General features: G+C 40.0%; 1 protein-coding gene across 9 annotated transcripts in view; it reads left to right on the top strand.

The window, feature by feature from the left end:
* Hr39 (Nuclear hormone receptor FTZ-F1 beta) overlaps positions 1-23,763 on the top strand; it is a 106,556-nt gene that overhangs the window by 73,492 nt on the left and 9,301 nt on the right. For 5 of the 9 annotated variants that reach the window (XM_067764465.1, XM_067764462.1, XM_067764469.1 and 2 more), the window contains 5 exons: positions 17,863-20,003; positions 20,074-20,370; positions 20,439-20,588; positions 20,659-20,770; positions 23,549-23,703. In XM_067764465.1, coding sequence (XP_067620566.1) covers positions 18,024-20,003; positions 20,074-20,370; positions 20,439-20,588; positions 20,659-20,770; positions 23,549-23,703 — 2,694 coding nt within the window. In that variant the 5' untranslated portion in view covers positions 17,863-18,023. Of the gene's footprint in view, positions 1-4,792; positions 5,276-9,897; positions 10,030-17,840; positions 20,004-20,073; positions 20,371-20,438; positions 20,589-20,658; positions 20,771-23,548; positions 23,704-23,763 lie in introns of those variants that run through there. The other 4 variants (XM_067764467.1, XM_067764464.1, XM_067764466.1 and 1 more) reach the window with 4 other exon arrangements.

Consider the following 23,763-nt stretch of genomic DNA (forward strand, 5'->3'; position numbering starts at 1 on the left):
CTTTAGGCTTGGCGACCATATCGGGGACGCGTAGCATGCAATCGGCCGGCCAATTGCTTTGTAAGTAGTAATGAGCGTTTCTTCTTTGGTTTTACCCCAAGTGCTGCCGGAAAGAGATTTGAAGATTTTATTACGGCTCTGGATTTTCGGTTCTTCTGCGGTTGCATGCTCTCCAAAATGTAGATCCTGATCGAACGTCACACCCAAGATTTTAGGGTGCAAGGCAGTCGGCATTTCCGCTCTCGCGATCTATTCCGTGGACGTTATGTCCAGAGCAGGTCTGTAGAGCAGATCTTGCTATGTGTTTGGTCTCTTGGATCGCTGCAATGCGGATCTCATGCCGCTTCATAAAATCAACTATCTCTGTGATCTTTCCAGTTTACCCATTACAGTTTAACTGCAGAATTCTGAAGTGCAACGGGGGAGACGTCGTCACTCTGCGGGTAAGTGATAGGTGACTACGTCTGAGTTGAGGGAGGCCAGGACGCAATTGCTGTTGTGGCCCTGGCATTGGACGTCCCTGGGTAAGCATTTGGGTACCCGGTGTAGTTGGGTTTGCGGCCTGGCAGCATGGCGCAATGAAACCCTTCGGGGGTTGCTGTCGCTGAGACCAGAACATCTAGGAAAGTGGCACCGTCCAAGGCTGGAGCCGCATTGGCCAGATATAGTAAACATATATATTCTGTGCTGGCAAATGGTGGTAGGGACTAAGAGTCTGTTTTCCTGACCTACTCAAATGCTAGCGTCGGGCAGAGGGTGAGAAGAAAGCGGGGGCACTTGTTACGGCTTGCTGAGGAGTGTGGCTGCGAGAAGGTAGTGGGGGCGCTAAGGCGAAGACTACGGGACGCCTTTGGGCGTGAACAGCAAGGAGCCACAAAAGATTTATAAATTATACGAGGACGTCGGGTTTTGGGGTCTAGCCCAGAACATCCTGTCCGACGCAACCATCCCTTGCACGTGACACACTGACAAGAGTGTGACCGTCCTAAAAAGATTATTTTCCGGCAAACGCAGCAAAACCATTTCTCTGGACCGGGGTCAGGTACAGGTCCCGGATTGAGTTCGATACCCTCCCGGAGCAGGAGAATATGGCGCAGTCCTGTTGCAAGAATCTGCTGGGAGGATGAAAATTTGTGAGAGGGACGCAACAAATTAAATGGGGTTACTCTGAAATGACAGCCCTTGGTCGGGAAAAATCTCGAGTCGCTCCGGTTTATAGAACCCGCTGCCTTGGCAAGCGAAAATGGTTTGTAATTATTTTTACATTGAAATCAAAGAATTTTCGCTAGCGATTAAAAAAAATTATAAGCAAGTAAGTACATAACAGTTTTTCAGAGTACTTCTAGTACTGCGAGCATATAGCTGTTTTCGATTACTTCTAAACCAAAAGAGATATAAAAAAACGGTATCTGCAGAAATGTGGGCTCTATATAGTGATAATGAAATATGGAATAAAAAAATAAAAAAAAAAAAACACATAACTGTTTTCGTTAGCGCAGCGACGATATACTGTTACTGTTGAAGAATAATTTATACTCATGTTTTAGTCATACTGTCAGTTAGTATGTCCAATTAGTCTACACATAGTGAGCATTAAGTGCCATCTCAAACTGTGTGAGATTATGCCTTGAGCCAACTGACTATCCGTATACATATGTATATAGTGACACAACTGCATCTTAAGCAGGCTTCTTCCAGAATTATTATTCTCGAAGATTATGTGTAGGTCTTACAACCTTAGATTAACAATGTTGCTTCTATCATTAAAAAGAGAGGACTGTAGACTTATGACGGGTATTCTGACTGGACACTGCCTTCTGCCGTCACATGCCTTTAAATTAGGCTTTGTCAGTGATAGCATATTTAGGAAGTGCGGGTTGGAGGAGGAAACGATCAAGCACGTTCTGTGCTCGTGCCCTGCACTTCCCAGGCTAAGACTCCAGCTATTAGGAGTGATACAGCTGTCAGATCTAGAAGCAGCAATTGGCTTAAGTTCTAGGAAGCTTCTAGTATTTGCCAAGAGGACGGAGTTATTTTATAACATAGTTCCTGGTTTTTGATAGGGTTTTTCAGTTTCGTCAAACACACTTCTGGTAACACTACGGACTCAATCAGTCTATGTGAGGTCCTCATGGACCGGCCAGTTCAACCTAACCTAGCCTAACCTCCAGAATTAATGCTGCTTCCGGCTACGATTTCTTCCTAAAAGGCACTACAGCTATCTTCCAGCCTGCGGAATCTACTTATTTCTGAATCGACCAAGTAAACAGCAGTCCCGGTCTGTTAATTTAGAACCATAACTTTGCTCAAGTTAGATTGAATCGTCTTAATATGGCGAAATACATATTCCACTTCTGAGTTTAGCGAAACACGTTTACTGTGTTTCCGCTCGCCGTTAACTCGACCTTAAGAGGCATTTTCGTGTTAAGTGTCATTCCAAAAATTGGCTATGTTTCAATGTATTAAACTCTGGAAGTAAAGAAAAGTAGAATAACTGTAAAACTGTATTTAATTTTATTTTTTGGTAAGTGCTGATTATGTTACCTTTTTCAATGAAATATTAAAGCACTGAAAAATTCGGATATCCTTGGAAAATTTGGTAATGGAAGGCCGTGTCTTTCTTTTCAAATCAAATTAGTACTATATATGTATGTATATCGATTACTTGCTCCAAAAAGCTGTGCTTAATATGTACATAGTTTTTTCTAGTATGCCCTTTATCGCCCAAATTTTTCCTTTTCTTGTGACTAAAGTAATTTATGCACTGAATTTTTCAAATAACACTTCGTTTCCTTCGTTTCAAGCAAAACATGGAAATTGTTCATGCAAAAGCAAATACTAGGAAAAATAACGGAATATGTCTTCTTCTGCTTATTTTTATAACTTGCATTCTTCTTCTTTCTTCACACTTTTCACTAATACATAAATTTGTGCTAAGCACTTTTTTTATGTAACTTATTTTGTAACGGGTTTTGTTTCTCCCATTCACCTTGACTTCTAATGTCTGGTACAGCTTGCGTGACACATGTACATATGTACGTGCATACATACATATTACATACAGTCCCAAGTATGGCGCTCTGTTTCATTATATCCCTAACCACTTTTTTTGTATACCATTATATTCTTATCTGCTTTCACGCTGCTGTCTGCATACTTTTTCGGGTTTGTGCTCCCCATTTGATCGGCAGTAGTACATACACAAAATTGGTATTTATTTTTATTTACACTATTTGCCTCTTTCTTTCAAACATTCTACCAAAAAGGCGCAGCAACCTTTACGCTTTACTTTTCGTACTCATTCAAATTTCCCTCAATATATTTTTATATAAACTTATGTACGTATGGATATGCTGTGTATACAGGGTCGTGCCGTCGTGTATTATTAGAGCTTTGGTTCAATCGAAGCCTAAACTTTAATAGTTTTGCTTGTCGGCTCGACATTGAGCATTGCGTCTAGAGCCAGGTTTTGAGTATGGTGTAAATGGCCTCGCAGATTCAATCGATACCTAAACTTAAAGTTGACCCCTGCCTTCTCGTCTTGCTAACGGGCCTCCAATTATGTTTTCTTCGATGTTAATCGGCAATAATCGGGTATTGTGTTCAGATTTTTCAGTTTTTGTCGTTGCAAGTACAATAGAGAGTGATCATTTCATCAACAAATTAAATGTGGTTACAACTGCTACAACAACAACATCATTTCTAAAAAGTTTACTTATATCAGATCATGACGCGAAACATATCAAGCCAAGCCGTGAAGCACAATTCGCAGGCGAACGCCCTAATAAGATGTACAAACACACACCAAATTTGCAATTTATACCATTTGGGCAATTTATTACGCAATTTATCATATAATAAATTGTCAATTAAAAAGGAATTGCGTAATAAATTGTGTCAAACTGCAAATGCAACCTAGTAAAGTGTGTTTATTGAGTAGATTTAAACGTCAGTTTCGCATGGCTCAACTATATGCTTGGCTCATCTTATCAGCTGATATTATTTTTTTCATTTCACTGGAGTAGGGATTGTCAAAAGAGGATGGAAAACTCAAAATTAAAACAAAACATTGAACACATTTTCTTAAACAACCACAAAAATTTCAAAGTTTAATGTTTTCATTCCATTCGCCTAATACCAACACGCACATTTTGACAGTCTGAACAAAGTTATGTTGTTGCTGTAGAGATAAGCAAACTATAAGCCAACCAGCTAACAAATTATTATTGTGTAAGCTAAATTGAGTTGTATGAACACCACTCAATTTAAATCGAAATTGCCCCAATTTATTTTTCTGTTTGAACATAGTATAATCAATATAGGCCAACTATTTCTAAATTTTATCTTCTCCCAATATTTCTTTCTTGGATTGACAGCCGGTTGATATGCTTGAAGAGCGCCGCAGCTCAATGATTTTAGCACTAAGAGATCTGATCATAGCAACCAATATAAGAAGAAAAGGTATAACACCCTGAGTGTGTCCCTCTGTATCCTCCCTGCTTTAAATTAAAAAATCTGTACAGGTTGCAATAGACACAGCAGCTGCCATTTGAATCGCTTAGGAACTGACATAAAAAAATAGTGTACTAAAACTGGTCTATGTAGAACTGGTTACGAACGCGAAGCGAAGTAATAAGATCGCCGAGAAAAGGAAAATTCGAAAGAACTGATTTGATATTGAGCGGGAAGCAGTACCGCAGTCAAATGGCGTGGCTGTAAGCTAATCTAAGCTAGTTAAAGTTTCCGTTGTTTTTTTGTATATACCAGCCTACACTTCCAGGGTAGTTTTTTCACTTTTTGCACTATAATCAAGCTCACCCATCATAGTAACTTCAGACCTTTAATACTCAATCAGATATCCCCCATAATTTTGTCGATTTCAAAGCAGCGCTCTTCAGCACAAAAAACGCTACCTGCACTATGTGTAACTTTTTTCACTTCTCAGAGTTATTCGTGGTCCATGGCCGAAAAAGGTGATTTCTTATAGTGAGATATCTTGATGATGAGTAGAACAGGGTGATCAAAGATAATACGGCGAACTACAATCGGCGTGTAAGTTTCTTATCACCAATTTCAGTATGCGGCGCACGATCTTGAACGATGATAATATCAGAGAAAATAGAACTTCAGATACAACTTAATCGATAAATACATATATGGAACCGTGGGGATACTTGTTCACTACAATGGCATCATTGATAAAACCCTGTGGGCTATTTGTTGGCAAGTGAAGAAGGACTCTTTGTAATTGACGGGAGTTGCAGCTAAAGGAAAGGTATGAAGCGTGCACTAGATACCCCACTTTATAACCTGTAAGCGCACCTATGTACCTTTTTTATTATTTCCACGAACGCATTTACACAACGGCATTGGCGTCGTTGTTTAATTCTCCACTCATTCCTCGAACTAATCTTCCCAATTTCCCCCATACATAACAATTGTACATATGTATTGTTCGCTTCACACTGTGTGGTACATACCCTTTATTTGTATACGTTTTTGTTCTTTATTTATTTACTATCTGTTGTCTCTCTCGTTTTCGCTGTAATATTCTTTCATTATTTTCTTATTTCTCCTCTTCATCTTCCCTTACTACAATGCAGCTCCATTCGCGTAGTTTTTCTTTCCATTTCTTCTTTAGGGTTGTATGTACATTTTTGATAAGGTTGTTGTTGTTGTTGTTCCTCATTATTCATCTCTCTCGTATGCATGTATGTATGTGTTGTACGAGTGTAGCAGCTGTACGATGACGCTTGCCGATTATCATTATTGACGTTGTTATTGCTGTTGCTTTCGTGTGTGCAAGGTCGTTTGCGTACAAAATTCAGTATTACTTGAAGGTCGTCCTTTTGTGTGCACGCTGTATTGGTGTTTGAGTGCGTGTGTGTGCTTCTTTTATGAGAGTGTGTACCCGGTTAAGTGACTGCTGCTCGGTTGTTTTCAGCGCAGTTGCTGCGCTGCTTAAGTCGACGATTACAGAGCTGCTAGTGCTCATCCTTTACGTTTTTGTTGTTTTACTTCGTTTTATTATTCGGCACAATCTACACAACAACAACGCTCACAAAGATTTCATGTTTTTTCGGTTTCTCATCTTCTCTATTAATTTTAAGGTCGATTTCCCTTTGCTGCTCTGCTTTGCTACCGACTGCGCTGCTTTGGCTCCTGTTGCTTTGCTTTTGCATGACTGCCGCTGGGGCATCGGCTATTGACTGTAATTTTTTGATATGCCGATTGACTTTGCTATTGTTTTTGCTTTGTTGGTTTTTTGTATCTACTCCAGCATCATTATATTTGTTGTTGTTGATAATAAAGATAAAGCTGCATTTTTTTACCGGCCGTGCCGTAGTCGGCGTCGCAGAAATGTAACAGTGTTGCCTGATGGGGGAAAAATGTCATAAAAAGAACCCGAAATTATTCAGAAATTGATTTTGAAAAGTTTTAAGACTTTTAGGAGTATCTTGGTCCCTTTTTGAAGTCACATTGAAAACTTTTTTTGGTCTCTTCCTGAACCATTAATGGAGTATTTTTAGACTCCACTTGTAGCGTTATGCAATCATTTTGGAGTCAGATTGAAACATATTTCTGTTCCTTTTCCGAAGCTTTATTGAAGTCACATCAGCTTTATATACCTAGTGCCCGCAAAACTAAAATTAGGCTTTATTCGTCAATAACATGCCCGTGATGTTACAGTGAGAATTTTTGATTCAACTCGCAATGGATCAGAAAGTGCTCTACATGAAGGAGAGTACTGAAATACTGAACAAGCAGCAGCTGTTAAATTACTAGAAACCTGGGCATTCGATCATACAATTATTTTAAATTCTTGCCTACGAATAAATAAGAGGAGCACTAAGAAGAGGTTCGACTTACAAGAATACAGTCGTGTAATCTAGAAGAGTATGAGAAGGCCCTCTGCCTCATCCACACATTTTCGGTAAATTCTTATGCCGAGCTATGTTCGGTAAACCCCGTTTAATTAACTTGCAGTAGAGCAAAGCAATCTCCCCACGGTAGCACGGGTCACTCTGCACATTTTCCATTTGCATATTATAAAAGGTTAAAATTTCATTTATCCAGAATCGACCCCGACGTACATATGCAATGTATGTCTTGCATGTAATATGCTCTATGTGAGCCCTACCATTCTCAATTGTAATAACCAATATCTTTATAGTCTAGTCAGCTTGAAACTGCTAGTTTCATGAATGATCGCACCTATTCAATGAGGCGGAGAATTCCTTGAAGAAGAAGAAGAAAATGCTCTAAAATGTAGCACGTCTATCTCGCGCACGAGTTCATGTCGGTATTTCTAGCTCATCCCCCATCTGCCAAATATGTGTACGTGGTTTTAACAGTATTTGCCTCTTTTAGGCGAGTTCGACGATAGGTTTGGAGAATCTGTGCGCTCTCAAAAACCCCTTGAATTCCTCCCCAGCTCCCTCACGGGATTGTGCCTTAATATCTCGGACATTTATGTTGTTGGCCATGCATAGAAGCTCTTATTACCCTCTATGAGCGGAAAAAACATGACAATAGTAGGTATTTCATACGTTTGCGTAAGATATCACCTAGCTTTGCCTAAATCCACTGACCTCTTTGGAAACAGGCACATCTCAACCCGCTGCAGCTGCTGACCGGTTATTAAATTCAAGCATACGCATGAACCCATAAAAAGAAGTTATATCAAAACATCGCTTGCTATTAGACTGCGCGTAGTGAGCTCTCTATTTGGTAAGAAAATTGGATCGCATTTAAAGCTTATAGAGTGAGTTTCAGACTCGGCGCTATGAAACATAATCCTTGCGTTGATGTTGGACCATATACCATGGGTTCCTATAGAATCATGTTTTTGATGTTAAGGCCGCCATAAAACATGTGTATCTCACAAGTTTGTAGGAGAAACTAAAAGTAAATCTTTCCATTTGTCAAGTGGTCTTAATTTTTCGTACAATGGCACCATTCGTAGTAAATTAAAACAAGTAAGGAAGGTTAAGTTCGGGTGCAACCGAACATTACATACTCAGCTGAACGCTTTAGAGACAAAATAAGGGACAATCACCATGTAGGAAAATGAACCTAGGGTAACCCTGGGCTGTGTTTGTATGACATGGGTATCAAATGGAAGCTATTAAAGAGTATTTTAAAAGGGAGTGGGCCATAGTTCTATAGGTGGACGCCTTTTCGAGATATCGCCTTAAAGGTGGACCAGGGGTGACTCTAGAATTTGTTTGTACGATCTGGGTATCAAATGAAAGGTATTAATGAGGGTTTTTAAAGGCATTGGCCCTGAGTTGTATATGTGAAGGCGTTTACGAGATATCGACCAAAATGTGGAGTAGGGTGACCCAGATCATTATCTGTCGGGTACCGCTAATTTATTTATATATGTAATACCACGAACAGTATTCCTGTCATGATTCCAAGGGATTTTGATTTCGCCCTGCACAACTTTTTCATTTTCTTCTAATTAATATGGTAGGTGTCACACCCATTTTACAAATTTTTTCAAAAGTTATATTTTGCGTCAAAAAACCAATCCAATCACCATGTTACATCCCGTTTTTCGTATTTGGTATAGAATTATGGCATTTTTTCATTTTTCGAAATTTTCGATATCGAAAAAGTGGGAGTGGTCATAGTCGGATTTCGCCCGTTTTTAATACCAAGATAAAGTGAGTTCAGATAAGTACTTGAACTAAGTTTAGTAAAGATATATCGATTTTTGCTCAAGTTATCGTGTTAACGGCCGAGCAGAAGGACAACCGGTCGGCTGTGTATAAAAACTGGGCGTGGCTTCAACCGATTTCGCCCATTTTCACAGAAAACAGTTATCATCATAGAAGCAATGCCCTTACCAAATTTCCCAAGGATTGGTACATTTTTGTTCGGCTTATGGCATTACAAGTATGCTAGACAAATTAAATGAAAAAGGGCGGAGCCACGCCCATTTTTAAATTTTCTTTTATTTTTCTATTTTGTTGCACCATATCATTACTGGAGTTGAATGTTGATATAATTTATTTATATACTGTAAAGATATTAAATTTTTTGTTAAAATTTGACTTAAATTTTTTTTTTTTTTTAAAGTGGGTGTGTTCGTCAGCCGATTTTGCTAATTTTTATTTAGCACATATATAGTAATAGGGGTAATCTTCAACGACTGCCAAATTACAGTTTGCAAAACTTTTAAACTACCTTCTTTTAATTTTCTATTTTGCGTCATAATGGTGGTTGTAGTCCGAGGTTGTAGTCCGATTTCGTTCATTTTAAATAGCAATCTGAGATGAGTGCCCATGAACTTACATACCAAATTTCATTAAGATACCTCAAAATTTACTCAAGTTATCGTGTTCACGGACAGACAGACAGATGGACGGACGGACATGGCTAAATGATTTTCTTTTTTCGCCCAGATCATTTTGATATATAGAAGTCTATATCTATCTCGATTAGTTTATGTCGTTATGGGGACCCGTTATGCGAACAAAATTAATATACTCTGTGAGCTCTGCTCAGCTGAGTGTAATTATACAGCGATCAAAGCTCTATTCGCATTGCTCTTGTTTTCATTGTTGTTGTTGCTGTTGTTATGTTGTTATTATACATCAGTTCCTTACAATTGTTCACTTGCATTGTTCAATTGCATTTGGTGCGTTGTTTATCGGCCGATCGACCGTCGACCAACCATGCTATCATCTCTTACTACATTCGGGTTTTTTTTCGCTGAGCTGTTCTGTTGTTCTTGGCCTCATAGCAACAATTTTAATGGCGCTTTTGCCCATCAAATATTTTCATTGTTTTTTAACCATCGCGTTCTCTGTGTAATTGCTACATTGTCTTTTTGCAATTTTTATTATTTTTTCGGTTTGTGTGTTCTTTTGCATTTTGTAGTCCAAGGTTGTTGCACCGCACCATTGCGCTGAGCTAGGCAGGTAGTGTGGTTTCGTTTTTGGTCTTATTCATCGTTTAATTTTTTATTTGTGATGATAATCAAAGACGTTCGCTTGTGAAGAAAACTGTCCACCATACGTAAGTTTTTATTTTATTATATATAAGAACATTTAAACGAAGATTCTAAGGTCATTCTGAAAGAAATGTGTAAGGGACATGGAACAGTGGTTCCAGGTCGTTCATGTTGTAGTTTTAAGTAACTTCAAGACAAAGGCGTAAGTTTTGAAAGAGTTGTGTGAATATTTCTTTTAGCAGTTTTGTCGGTTGGAGGTACAACGACTTCTAGTACCAAGTTCAAGGTCACGCATCCGGCTCATGTGCCCCAAACATAATTAGAAACATTAAAGGACCATAACGTTAAATCAAAGTCCAAAGCCTATAGTCTTGAGTTGATATGTTGATCACGATTCCGGTAGACATATTAAACCACCTTCTCTAGATCAAGGCCACGCTATCCATGTATAACTACTTACCGCCACATCAATTAATTTAATTATAGGATAAGTTACACATTACACAATGCTTTAGTTTCGAAGTACCTCACAGAATAGCAGAGGGTACTATTGTTAGATCGATCTAAAACTTAATATATAAATTTCGTGTCACGTTGCTTGTCCGCGATGAACTCCTAAGCTAATTAACCGATTTCAATTAAATTTGCACATCGTGTCCAGTTTGATCCAACTTGAAAGATAGGATCATGTTCCTGTGAAGTTTCTTACCGGAAAGTGGACCAGTGATCGATCTATTCGAACAAATTTTATTCACGGTTCGATTTGTCTGAAATTTGGTATATAGGTAGCCCATTGTCTAGATTAGTATTTATGACAGTTTTTCGGAAAATAGAAAAGGGACCGACTGGCCCTGTTACTTGGACTTGGACTAGGGCTGAGACCGCGACTGCCACTGGGACTGGGAAAACGGAATGGCTAAGAACAAGAAGAACTAGAGAGAGAGAAAAGATGGAAGGAGAAAGATATAGAGATAACCGAAGATAGAGAGATATTGTTAGATGCAGCGGAAACGAAGTGAGGGAAAAGACTGAGAGGGAGAAAGAGGCGGCGAAAAAGAGAAAGGCAGAGGGAAGAATGACTGAAAAGATAAGGAAAAGCGGGAGAGTAAGAGGTAAAACTGCTTAGAAGTTATGCAGATAAACCAAAGCTAGGTCTGCCGGGTCTGCTAGTAAATAAATAAATAGCGCGTTAGCTCGAAAAACTTCGAAGTAATATTTCGAATTTTGATTTACTTCCGGGGAGATTTAGGGCAAGCTTTTCTTCCGGTTTGCGTCGTGCTCGTTTTTAATTTTTATATGATAAGTTAATATCAAAAACAAAAAAAGCAGCTCCAATTACTTAGCGAGTCGATATATTTCCAGATAAAATCAGCCAAAAGGAACTTGGTCGTTGGACATTGACCGCTTAAAACAAAAACTACCACTGCCTTGAAAATGGGTTGCTCAGCTGACTTGAATTCCACTTGCCAACAAAAATTCTAGCAATTGGCTAGCGGAAGTTTGGTACACCTAAGGTCCGTCATATCCGTGAGGTGGACATTCGCATATTATCTTGGAGAGAGAGAAAGAAAACCACTCTCTCTTCTTGGTTGATTTTTCAAAGCTATATTTTCGACAAGGCCTATACTGGTTTCGTACGATATTTCCCAGTTATTCACAACAGAAACACGAAACTGGGTTCAAAGAAACTAAATAAATACTTGGTGTGGCATTTTTTCTCTATATTGGCACCATTGTACAGATGAAAATGCTTCGAAATGTTACCTCGCACGTTAATTGGGCGTGGTGTCTCCATTCGGGCAGAACAGTCATCAAAAAAACTAATGCAGTCTACAACTGCAGAGGTTTGATCGATTTTAAAATGCCGAAGACATTTTGTATTACATAAAATAGCTATAGTTTAAAAAAACTAAAAAGCACGCCGTAGCACAGAGGTTCGTGTCTCCGCTATTAAGCACAACTCGTTTTGTAGCGAGTTATTTAACCACTGCCGCGAGTCTTCAATAATTGCCGCTAGATGGGTCTAACTGACATTTGCGCGCGGCTAGCCTAGAGAGTTACAAACAAGCATACATACAAATGAAGCTAAAGTAAGCGTGTTAAAAATAAAAGTGAAGGGAGCTAATAAGACCCTAAATAGAATTTGAAACTAGTATTATCTCAAATTATTGTATTTCGGACTAGTTTGAAAACATTCTTATTCATCAAACCACTACCACCTGAGCGTTTCTTTCTCTTTCAATAAATAAATGTGCACCTGCCAAATTATCAAATTATCCATTGAGCGCCCAATAAACCACGAGTTATTTGTTACCATTAAAGTGACAGATTTTTATATGAAATACAGCGCACGCTCGATAACGTGAACGCTCCAAAGCGTGAACACCCCAAAACGTGAACAGGCATTTTTGTGCATTGACTACTCTAAAACGTGAACAAGCCCAAAAACCTCTATAACATGAACAATAAACGTTACAATTATTTGAATGTAGTTTACATTGATCTCAAGTAATTCTGAAATTGGGGAATCCCCTAATTATAAAATGGGAATTTTATTCGTAATTGCATGTAAGGAGTAAAATATTTCAGTCGAGGTTTTGGTTTGCAAAGAGTGTTTCGTCTTATGTTTTCTGGTGAAAATGAGTTCTCAAAAACCCGTGTGCTTGATATTAAAACAAAAGGCTGAAATTCTCGGCTTTTTAAAAAAAGGCTCATTTGTCGTGATTTTAGCAAAGCAATATAATGTTGCTAAATCAACAATTTGTAACATTAAAGCGAAAAAGCAAGTGATTTTAAAATGCGTAAACAACACTTATTGTGGACCTGGAAAAACAGAAGATACAAAAAAAGATGACTGAATTTTTTTAAGTAAAACCATGACTTAATTTTCAATTAATATGTAACAAAAACAAGTATAAAATGTGAATTTAAATGTGAAAAATATATTTACTTAGCCTTTTTGGGCATTCCAAAACGTGAACAGTTTTGTTAACGTGAACTGCCTTGGTTTGAATTAGTTCACGTTATCGAGCGTGCGCTGTACTAAGCTTGAGTTAGTATTCCACTTTGTCTTTGTGTGTTTATGTAATTTCGCGTGTGGAATTAGCTATAATACTTTTAGATCTGATGTTGGTTTTTGTGGTCGTAATGATCTGTGCAAACTATTGCTGTCTAGTATTGTTGTTTAATGGTGCTTTTGACACCAATTTGCAATTTGGTCATTAAATTTATTTGCTTTATTTCGATTTAGTTTTTCTGCAAATTTTTTGTTGTTGTTTGGTACCCTATCATTTCGAAAACTATGCCGGTTTTTGATTGTTGCTAAGTAACGTTCGTAGCTTGTTCGGTGAGGTAAGTAAGTCTTTAGTGGCTTTATTGACGTATTTTTAAAATACAACTTCCACCAGCTCCAGCCCGTTAAATTGTCTTCCCGATTTGACTTCCTTTAGATCTGACTTTCTTCAGCACAGAAAAATTTCTAAATAAAAAATGAGGAATTTCGGAATTTTGTGGAGACCTTTGAAATCACACGGTCTTTTTTCTATTGTGACCTCAAATATTGAACTTGCTGCATAAAATAGAGTACTTTAGCCTATCATAGGAACAAAGACTGTACTCCCCTGTAAGTAGCGTCTCAATTAAGAACGCATTTCCTACTTTTAAGTCGGTAGATAAATAATGAGAAAGTCGACTCTTCATGAACAGCAAAAGCACAATAGTCGGTTGTTGTTGTTGGAATTTTGATACTGGGTATTGGTGCTTTGTCGATTACAGATGTTCCTTACTAGGTCGACTATCTAGGGGAAACGATTGTTATTACCATCACAAACCTTCTAGGTCATGTAATCCGTCCTTTCGTATTTAATTTGGTGCAATAGGCTCTCTTGCGTCGGCGACCCATGACTTGCACATAATAGTTAGCAGAGCTAACTAGTTATCTACGAAAACGCTTAATCGGTTACCGTAGCCAATAAAATCCATAATATATCTTTCAAAGCTGTGATTTTGTGATGACGAATGATTGCTGACTATGAAGCATATACTTGGAAGTTTTAGAATGTATAACGTCCTCCAATCAAAGGCCTATACCAGATGAGCATCTAGATTGCTTCAGAAGAGTACAATTGCAGCGACCAGCAAATCGGCTGCCAGATTACTGCAGCGTCTTTAAGTTGAAAATTATAGCCGTAAAGAAAGCAGCAGCAATTCTGGAGGAAGCATGCTTAAGCTGAAGTCGCGTCAATATATATGTATATTGATAGTCGAGCGGTGATTAAGGTAATAATCTCACACAGTGCATCATCAGGAATTGTTGTGGAATGCAAAGAAGCATTGGAGAAACTTCGCACAGGCCGTACCATACATCTATACTGGGTTCCCGGTCATAAAGGGATAGAAGGTAACGAAAAGCGCGACGACTTAGCAAAGGAGGGTACAACACTCACTGAATCGACGGTAGACGTCCCAATCCCTTTTTGGAGAAATCAAAAGGGTACAGGCGTTGCATATGATCCATCAAGCAGGAATGGCGTGGACAGAAGCGTGGGCCTGCAAAATTTCTAAGGTCATATCGTAGGCTTTGTACAGACTCACAAAATCGTTCATATCTTGGAAGTGAGAAGACTTAAGGCACACTATGGGCAGACTTACTGGACACTGCCTTCTGATGTCACATGCTTATAAGTTATGCCTCGTAAGTGGAAGTGTAGAAAGTGCGAGCTACAGAAAGAAACAGTTGAGCACGTTCTTTGTTCGTGTCCTGTGCTCGCAAGGTCAAGGCTCCAGCTTTTAGGGGCAGTAGAGTTGCCAGATCTCGAGGCAGCATTTAAGCTGGATCCTACAAACTTCTAGTATTTGCCAAGAGAACGGAGTTATTCTATAACATAAATCCTGACACATGGTTAGGGTTCTTACGTTTGGTCGTCAAAGAAATTCTGGTAACACTATGAACACATTCAGTCTATGTGAGATCTTTACTGCCGGCCAGTTCAAACTAACCTAACCCTTTAGTTGTTATGTTCGATTTAGCATCATTGTAGTCTACTCTCCGCAGAAAGTGTTAAGAGTTGGCGTCGAAACGAAACCGCACAACTTCTGGATACCACTTTACAATCAAGACCTGCATCTCCTGCAGCGACTTGGAATTGTTTTAACAGTGAAATGTTTTTCCAGCTGTTGCTCATTCACCTTGCCGCTACGTTCAGTTTACGTCAAACTTTTATTTGTCTTCTTTATGCGTTCGCTGGCCCTCTTTTGTTCGGTGAAGGTTAATGTACCGTAAATTTATTTTATGCAAAATATTTTTCTGGTTGTACTTTACTATTGGTTGTTTTTTTTTTAACGTTTTGTTGTAACGCGTCTAAATTTTTTGTCACTCGCGTGTTTGCTCGTGGTTTTATATAGACACAAATATCTGCGCTTAGCACCCAGTCGGTTTGTGTTGATCTTCTTCTTCTATTTCTAGTTATAAATATTGCTTTTGGGTCATTGACATTTTTCTTGTCATTGTTGTTTTTTGTTGTCTAGAAACAACGCTCCAATTGCAATAGATTTTATTGTTGCTGCTGCTGTTTTATTGTTGTTGTTGTAGTACCATTACCTCTTTATTTGATTATGTTAATAATATTCGTTACATTGTTGCTATTTACAACCTTTGTATTTGCTCTGATTGTGACCAACAAAAGGTCGGAGCAGTTCATATACCACAAAATGTTTTAGCCATGCGTCTCGTCGCTTCGCATTCAAACGTCTGCTGATGACGCTGGTCTGATGGCAACGGGTTCAACAAAAAAGCAAAGGGGAAACTAAAAAAAAAGTTTTAAAATTGGGTTCAACAAATAAATTATTTATTCATAACACAATATGTGACCCGGTCTATGAAAAGGTGGCTTATGACTAAAAAAAAAAAACAGCTGTTTCTCGTAAAAAAAAAAACAGGTGTTAACAGCTGTTTCGAGCAATTTCTTTTTTGAGTCATAAGCCACCTTTTCATAGACCGGGTCACATATGGTATTTTTGTTGTTGTTCTGCTTCTTTAGTTAGCCACATGCTTAAGCGTTTGGAGAGATTTCGTGAAAAGTCCATTGAAGTGGAGAAATTTTCGTTTACTTAACATATCCCGCTTTTCTGTCGTTCTGAATTAAAATTACACCTTCGAATACCGAGTCGGTAAAGGTTAATTTGGCAGTTTTTATTGATAGGAAACCGTGCCCTAATAACTCTGGCCACGAAGTGCTACTTTGGACTGGGTAGGCAACATAAAAGTAAATTGCTCTCTCGACGAACAAAAATCACGATTTACAAGTCGCTCATCATACCTGACCTGACTCATCATCACATACGGTGTCGAGAGGGGATGATACCGCTCATGGAGTGGACGAGAAGAAAGTTCTCCGACAGATTTATGACCCTGTCCGTTGAAAGTATCGAAGGAGCTATTATGATGAGCTGTATGACTTTTACTGATATGAAGATAGTTCAGCTAATAAAAGGTCAAAAGCTTCGATAGGTCATGTTATGCGAATGGATGAAGACTCTCTGCCAAGAAAGTATTTCCCACAAGCTTTGAAGCGTACCACCGAATTCGCAATCTGGGCTTGGATCTGAATATAAAAGTTTACAGTTACTTCATAGGCGCAATTTTTCATTCATTAAATCCGCTAAAGAAGCTAAGAATATGGTAGGCGCCACAAAGGCAGACAATCATTGAGTAGCAACAATAAAGTTTCATATATAACCAAGCTCGACCTAGTTAAATACTCGGGAGTTCCAAGTGAGCCGAGATCGAAATACTTTCGCTTACTTTTAGCAAAGTGTGAAGCAGACTGCGAAATATTTAAACGTTCAGTAGCTTATTCGCGATCCATCTGTATAGGAGCAGATCGCAGATGGCCAGCGAAACCCCAAATTCCTTACAACCCTCTACGTTCAGTTCACTTGTGCTTATGCTGCCTAAAAGTTTACCAATGATTCTGCCATAACGCGGCGCCCATATGATCATGGCCTTAAAAGCAAGCGCAAGCGAGGTTAGACACCTAGCTATGTGAGTTATTATTAAATTCCTTATTTGGCAACATCCGCAACATCGAAATATACTACAGCGATCGACAGCTTAAACTTGCGACTTACCATCCGATCGACGCATCCGCAGACTATTTAAGTGGTCTAGTGTACGGTATGAGTCCCTACCCTCACCTAGCCAACGCTTCCAGAAACATTGCGTGGAATTTCCAGAAATTTACGCGTGACCAGAATTGGCCGGCTATCCTCATAGGCAACCATTCGCGCATCTACTGGCTTCTTATTTCTCCACAAGATCGTGCACTACCAGAAACCAGAAGCTCGTTTATTACTCACTCACCCTTCTCATGATTGTGGTCCCACTTCTCCTCTGCGATAATTCTGTTGCATTGAAATTGGTTAATGAATTCAACCAGAGCTCCATTGATTCTCACTTCAACTAGGACAACCTGGACATCAGCAAAATGTTTCTCCAACGAAGCTTTGAAAACAACTCGTTTCTCATTGTCCAACTACCAATTATATCGCCCAAATGGCCGAGGGGGCAGTCTGAGAGATGCTTATTATTTCTGGCTACAATGAATCGCTGATAACTGGAAGTTCTAAGGCCGTTGAGAAATCGCAAAGAAGCCAGACCATACCCATACAAGAATCCATCGGACCGAACTGTATTAAGGTTTTAATGCCTTCCGAAGCATTTGGCCAATTTTTAATGGATAATAAAAGAAGCATGCAACAAATTTGAAGGGTAGCACTGCTTTAATGTACTCGGGGATATATCCTCCCCGGCGTTTTTTGTTCTGGATATGCATATATTATATTTTAGTAGAAAGTTAAAATAAAAATTTAAAAATAGCAACAAATTTTGTCTCTTTCAGATCAAAAATCACTGAAAATGGGAATACACCAGCGGCATCTATCGAACTTTTACAAATTGCACCAACTTAACATAAGCAAAGAAATACCTTTATAGGAGCGCACAAAGGCGCAGTTCTTATAAAAACACGCACAATTTAGAAAAACTGTATATAAAGACACAATGTCCTCCACAAAGGCAGAGAGCGCTGTGGGTCCCACGCCCACAGCTGTCGCATTTGCCTCAACTTTAACGGGAAGCGCATTTCAGTTGCCCGTTAATATGCACAGTCATGCACAAATTACAGCGAATGGCCCAAGTACAACTACATCAACAACAACAACGCGCAACAACATATCCGTCACGAATATCAAATGTGAAATGGATGAAAATATTGCAGCAACGCTACTGCCCAATGGCAATTTAGTGCCAGTTATAGCGACGACAGGCACTGCAAGCTTCTATAACGGTACAAGCAGTGGGAGTGGCGGTGTGGGTATACGCATACCAGTCACGAAGGCGGAAGATTCAGATTCTGAGACAGAACTAACAAATATTGAGAATTTAAAGGTAACGCGTCGAGTGCACAATAATGGGGATAGCAGCACAACGGCTGGAGCTAGTGTAATCAGCGCTGCTGGAGGAAGCGCGCACAATGCGAACCACAATAAAAATGGACCGCGGCCCATGTCTTGGGAGGGGGAACTCTCCGAAACGGAGACGACTGAAACAGAGTTTATGGAGACGGAAAATTCATTGAGTAATAGTGGCATGCCACCGACACCAGCAGCGACGCACCCAATGCAAACAAGCATAGGTAGTATAGGCGTAGCGGTGATCAAGAGTGAGGCGACCACGACAACGTCCGGACTGCATACGCTGGCGCCCACACCAACACATGCCATAAAACCTGAACAAATGGAACGAATCTCTCTTGAAGTGCAAGGTGGCGGCACTGCAGCGCCGAATTATGGCAGCGTAGCGCGCATTGGTTTAGGTAACAGCAGCAGCGCTAGCAGTCTCTATCCTGCACCACATACAAAACTTGCACCCACACAAAGCGATCCCATCAATTTGAAATATGAACCGGATGCTTCTGCCGCTGGCGCGCACATTTCAAGTGGTGCTAATGTGAATTCGCCGCTTTTGACGCGTAACAAATCTGCAACGCTGCCACTACCTGCCAATCCCAGTCCCGATTCTGCCATACATTCCGTCTATACACACAGTTCGCCATCCCAATCGCCATTAACGTCTCGTCATGCGCCGTATACGCCATCGCTGAGTCGCAACAATAGCGATGCATCACACAGCTCTTGCTATTCCTACAGCTCGGAGTTTAGTCCCACACACTCACCCATACAAGGTAGACATGCGCCACCAGCTTCGGCACTTTACGGCAGCTTCAATGGTTCGTTGCATCATTCGGTGCTCTATCGTCCGATTTCGATGGATAATGGTGGCGCCGGTGGTGCTACTGGCAACCCTAGCGCAAACAATGGCGCAGCAGAGGCGCAAAACCTTAGTATGGATACAAAAGTATCACCGCTCAATATTGGATTGGAAGGTTTGCCTGCCTCGCCGGCGGGGATTTCGCGTCAACAGCTCATCAACTCACCCTGCCCCATTTGTGGTGATAAAATTTCCGGCTTTCATTATGGTATTTTCTCATGTGAATCGTGCAAAGGCTTCTTCAAACGTACCGTCCAGAATCGTAAGAACTATGTTTGCGTGCGCGGTGGCCCGTGTCCGGTGAGCATTTCGACGCGTAAGAAATGTCCTGCTTGCCGTTTCGAAAAATGCCTACAGAAGGGAATGAAACTCGAAGCAATACGTGAGGATCGCACACGTGGCGGACGTTCAACATACCAGTGCTCCTATACCTTGCCTAACTCAATGTTAAGTCCGTTGATGAGTCCAGAGCAACAGGGTGCAGCAGCGGCGGCGGCGGCGGCGATGGCAGCTGCAGTCGCCAACCAGCAACAACATCAACAGGGACGTTTGGGTGGCGGCGGCGGCGGCCAAATGACGTATGCAGCAACAGCGCAACAGCAGCATGCCTTAAACGGACTGCCAGGCAGTGGACAAGCCATAATCAAGTCAGAACACTGCGATGAGGGTGGTGCGTCAGCGCGAGCTAAAAACATTCCATTGCTGTTGCAGGTTAGTCAGTCTAAATTGTATTGAAACTCAATTTAACACAAGTCTAAAACTAAAACTTTTTCTCGCTTAGGAAATCATGGATGTCGAGCATCTGTGGCAGTATAATGAAGCCGAATTGGCGCGTCTCAATCAACCGATCTCCACATCGTGTTCTTCCTCCTCTAATGGTTCCGCGTCTTCATCATCGTCCGCGAGTGGCGCGACAGCCAATCCCCAAATGACGAACCCCTTGCTGGCGAGTGCTGGTTTCGGCAATGGCGAAAATACTAATCCTGATCTGATAGCGCATCTGTGCAACGTGGCCGATCATCGTCTTTACAAGATTGTGAAGTGGTGCAAAAGCTTACCGCTCTTCAAGCATATTTCGGTTGGTAGTTTTTAATTTTGTACTCAAATAGTTTTATACTTAAAATAAAAACTATTTCGCCTCAACAGATTGATGATCAAATTTGCTTGCTGATAAACTCGTGGTGTGAACTTTTGCTTTTCTCCTGTTGTTATCGCTCGATCGATACGCCCGGTGAGATAAAGATGTCACAAGGCAAGAAGATTAGTTTGGCGCAGGCGAAATCAAGTGGTCTGCAGGTAAGCTGCATAGATCAAGAATTGCAGATGATGCTTAGCTTTAATGTGTACTTTTTGCTATCTTTTTTAGGCTTGCATAGAACGCATGCTCAATATGACAGAGAACTTGAGACGATTGCGCGTTGATCGCTATGAATATGTTGCCATGAAAGTTATCGTGCTGCTGCAGTCAGGTAATTATTGTTAGTAGAGCCGACTTTTTCGTATTCTTTTATTATTAAGTAGGTTTATAATAACTCATCTAAGTAGGGAGAATCGAATGCTTTCTGCAATTCCGCGATCTCTTTACCATCTAAATATATTTCGAATGATATAGAAGGTTTTGCAGTTTCCATTTTTTGTCCTCTCGTTTCCTTGATTTTTCAGAAGAACCACCAATTTTGGAGCGTGTATATTTGAGACTAAAATCCTAAGTCCTAACATCTCCATTTGTACCGCTTTTCAAGAACCGACTGAACCTTGCGAGAACAGGAAGGACTATCACCTATTTTGCAATCTAATTCAAAATGTCTATCGACCTTTATTCATTTGGTTATTAACTTGCCAGGGAAAATTACGACCTAGCAGCAAAATTAAAACATACATTTTTCCCGACGCGTTTCGATGCATTATTGTACCTTCATCAGGGAAATATTATGTAACAAGCTTTTGATTTTTTAAACCGCCGCTAGGAAAGTAATACAGATCGGATGACCTTACGCCTTAATAACTTCCACTCAGCGTCGAATGCCCGAATCATGTGGTAGTTTTCTTCAAGTGTTGTGTAACCGGCGGTGCAATTACCCGCCGAAAGCCTTTATACTGCGCGAAATGGGAGCCCAGGGAGTTAAGGTGCAAGGAATATACCCGCGGTTCCGCGCATATTCGGGAACCATCACATAAAATATCTACAAAACGTAGGAATAACCTTCTGATGATATGATCAGAACAGCAAAAAACGTTGTATGGATTACAGTTTTAGGACATCTAACTGTATCATCCGTACCGTTTCAGAGCGAGGTACCGATGTCCGGTTGGTTAATGTCTTCCTGAAGGGAAGTACTGGCATATCCGCCAAAGGGAAAATGCGAAGTATGTCCTACGAACGAACGGCTTTGCGACATCTACAAAAGCGGGCAAGGTTTCTGGAGCAAGGCGGAGCCACGTCGAATTTGAATATAGTATTTATTTGATGCGGCCGATCTGGATAAGGGCTTTTTAAAATTAGAAAATATATGGGGCATGAAATGAATACCCCTGCCATGACATAAAAATCATGCTTGGTGCCCACAGCGCCTTGGTGTGCAAGAAAAGTCCTTCAGTCGGAGAGTACAGCCTCCATGAGATAACTTCTTAAAAGGCATTGGGGCTGATTATCTTCGCCACGGCTCTAAAAATTGTTCCAAAATTTCAGCACGAAAAGCTACACCAAGCTATTTGACTGTCTACTGAGCGAACATGGCTATCGTCCGAAATGCGCACATGCCTCTGTCTGAGAGCAATTTCGATCTGCCGGCGAGCTCGGGCAGACCACTGGTACAATGAGTAATTTCGTGTTGTCTTCCTATGAAAAAGCTTTGCTTATAAGGTCGGCTGCGTACGGGTGCAGCAACTCGAGGTGTATACGTGCGTTTGCGTAGCGCGGAGAGGGAATATAAATGCCTACTTAAAAGAAAAAGAGTTAGACGAACGGAGTCCTTACGAAGAAGCACATACTGAAGGATAGGAAAAACGCCCGAAAATTCTTCTAAAAAAAATATAGTGTTTCAAGTTCGGCTATCATTACCCTAGATTTTTAGATAGCTAGGGAAATGACGAACCTGGTACCTCGATTTCAGATGACAGAATATAAGATGTTGTTGCCAATGCTTCCGGGTGGATATTTTTTAAGGTCTGTCTGTAGAGCATACCGTCGGCCCATTGCTTAAAGGGAAGTTTTCTCCTCGTCCTATATAGCTTCCTAATACTATGCATGTGGCCTCCTAAATAAAAATTACTATGCCTGTGAAATGGTTAGAATAGTAGCAGTAGGGTTTGCTCTCATAGGGCGTAAGAAAGTCTGTTTTCCTCTTCTGCATGAATTAGGTATTTGACTTTGCAAAGCATAACAACGACTCTATGTTTATAAGGCTAAGGGTCATATTATGCTCCTTTATATGTATTTAACGTAGAAAATCGGCTGGTTGATTGTCTTTAAATTCCAATCTTTTTCCTCTTCTTGTAGCGAAATGGAGCTTGCTCAAAGGCTTTGGGAAGTTTTATCGTGTTGATGCTCCTTTTTCCAGATTTTGATCCGGTATATAGCAACAATGAGGTGCTAGCCCGACCATCTTTGAAACTTTTTGACCATGCTGAACTTTCTAGGTCATCCAACATCCTCCTTCTGCAAGGAACTTGTTGTCGCCGTAATTCTTCTGCTAAACAAAAAAATTGGATTGGAAAAGCTACAGATTGCGCTGGCAACCCCTTGAAAGGGTTGCTCTACATACATCCCTTGAATCCCTCGAGTTTCATATTTTGAAATCAATAAAGAACCGACAAACGTCAAGACACAGGAATTATTTCCGAGAAACTAGCAAAGATGATAATCTATAAAAAATTTTGTTCTACATAAGTACCCTTACTGTTCTTTATTTTGTGCTGCGTTTTCCCTCGCTGACGGACATCGGACCAGTAAAGTATGGGCTGAACATTGGCCACTCGGGAAATTCGCATATTTTTCTCGAACATAAAATATTAGATAACTGCTTTCTATGCGACTTAACATTATGTTATCTTATACTAATTTGTGTTATGCTATGTTATGTTATTTTATTTTATGTTATGTTGTATGCTATGCTATTTCACATTTATATGTTATGTTGAGTTATGTTAATTTTTATGTAATGCTATTTTATGCGATACTATGTTTAAAAATATAATTCTTATTTACATTCAGTATATTTTTCGAAACTATTTATGCATTTTTTTTTTACCTTTAGACACCAGCGAGCTGCAAGAGCCAGTGAAGGTGCGCGAATGTCAAGAGAAGGCATTACAGGCACTGCAAGCATATACGCTTGCGCACTATCCAGATACGCCGTCCAAATTTGGGGAACTATTGCTACGCATACCAGATTTACAAAAGACATGTCAAGTAAGATACATACATATTATAAAAAAATGGTCGCAAAGCTCTAAAATTAATTTAAACTTA

The sequence above is a fragment of the Eurosta solidaginis genome, chromosome 2, assembly GCF_040869045.1.
Source record: "Eurosta solidaginis isolate ZX-2024a chromosome 2, ASM4086904v1, whole genome shotgun sequence".
NCBI lineage: Eukaryota > Metazoa > Arthropoda > Insecta > Diptera > Tephritidae > Eurosta > Eurosta solidaginis.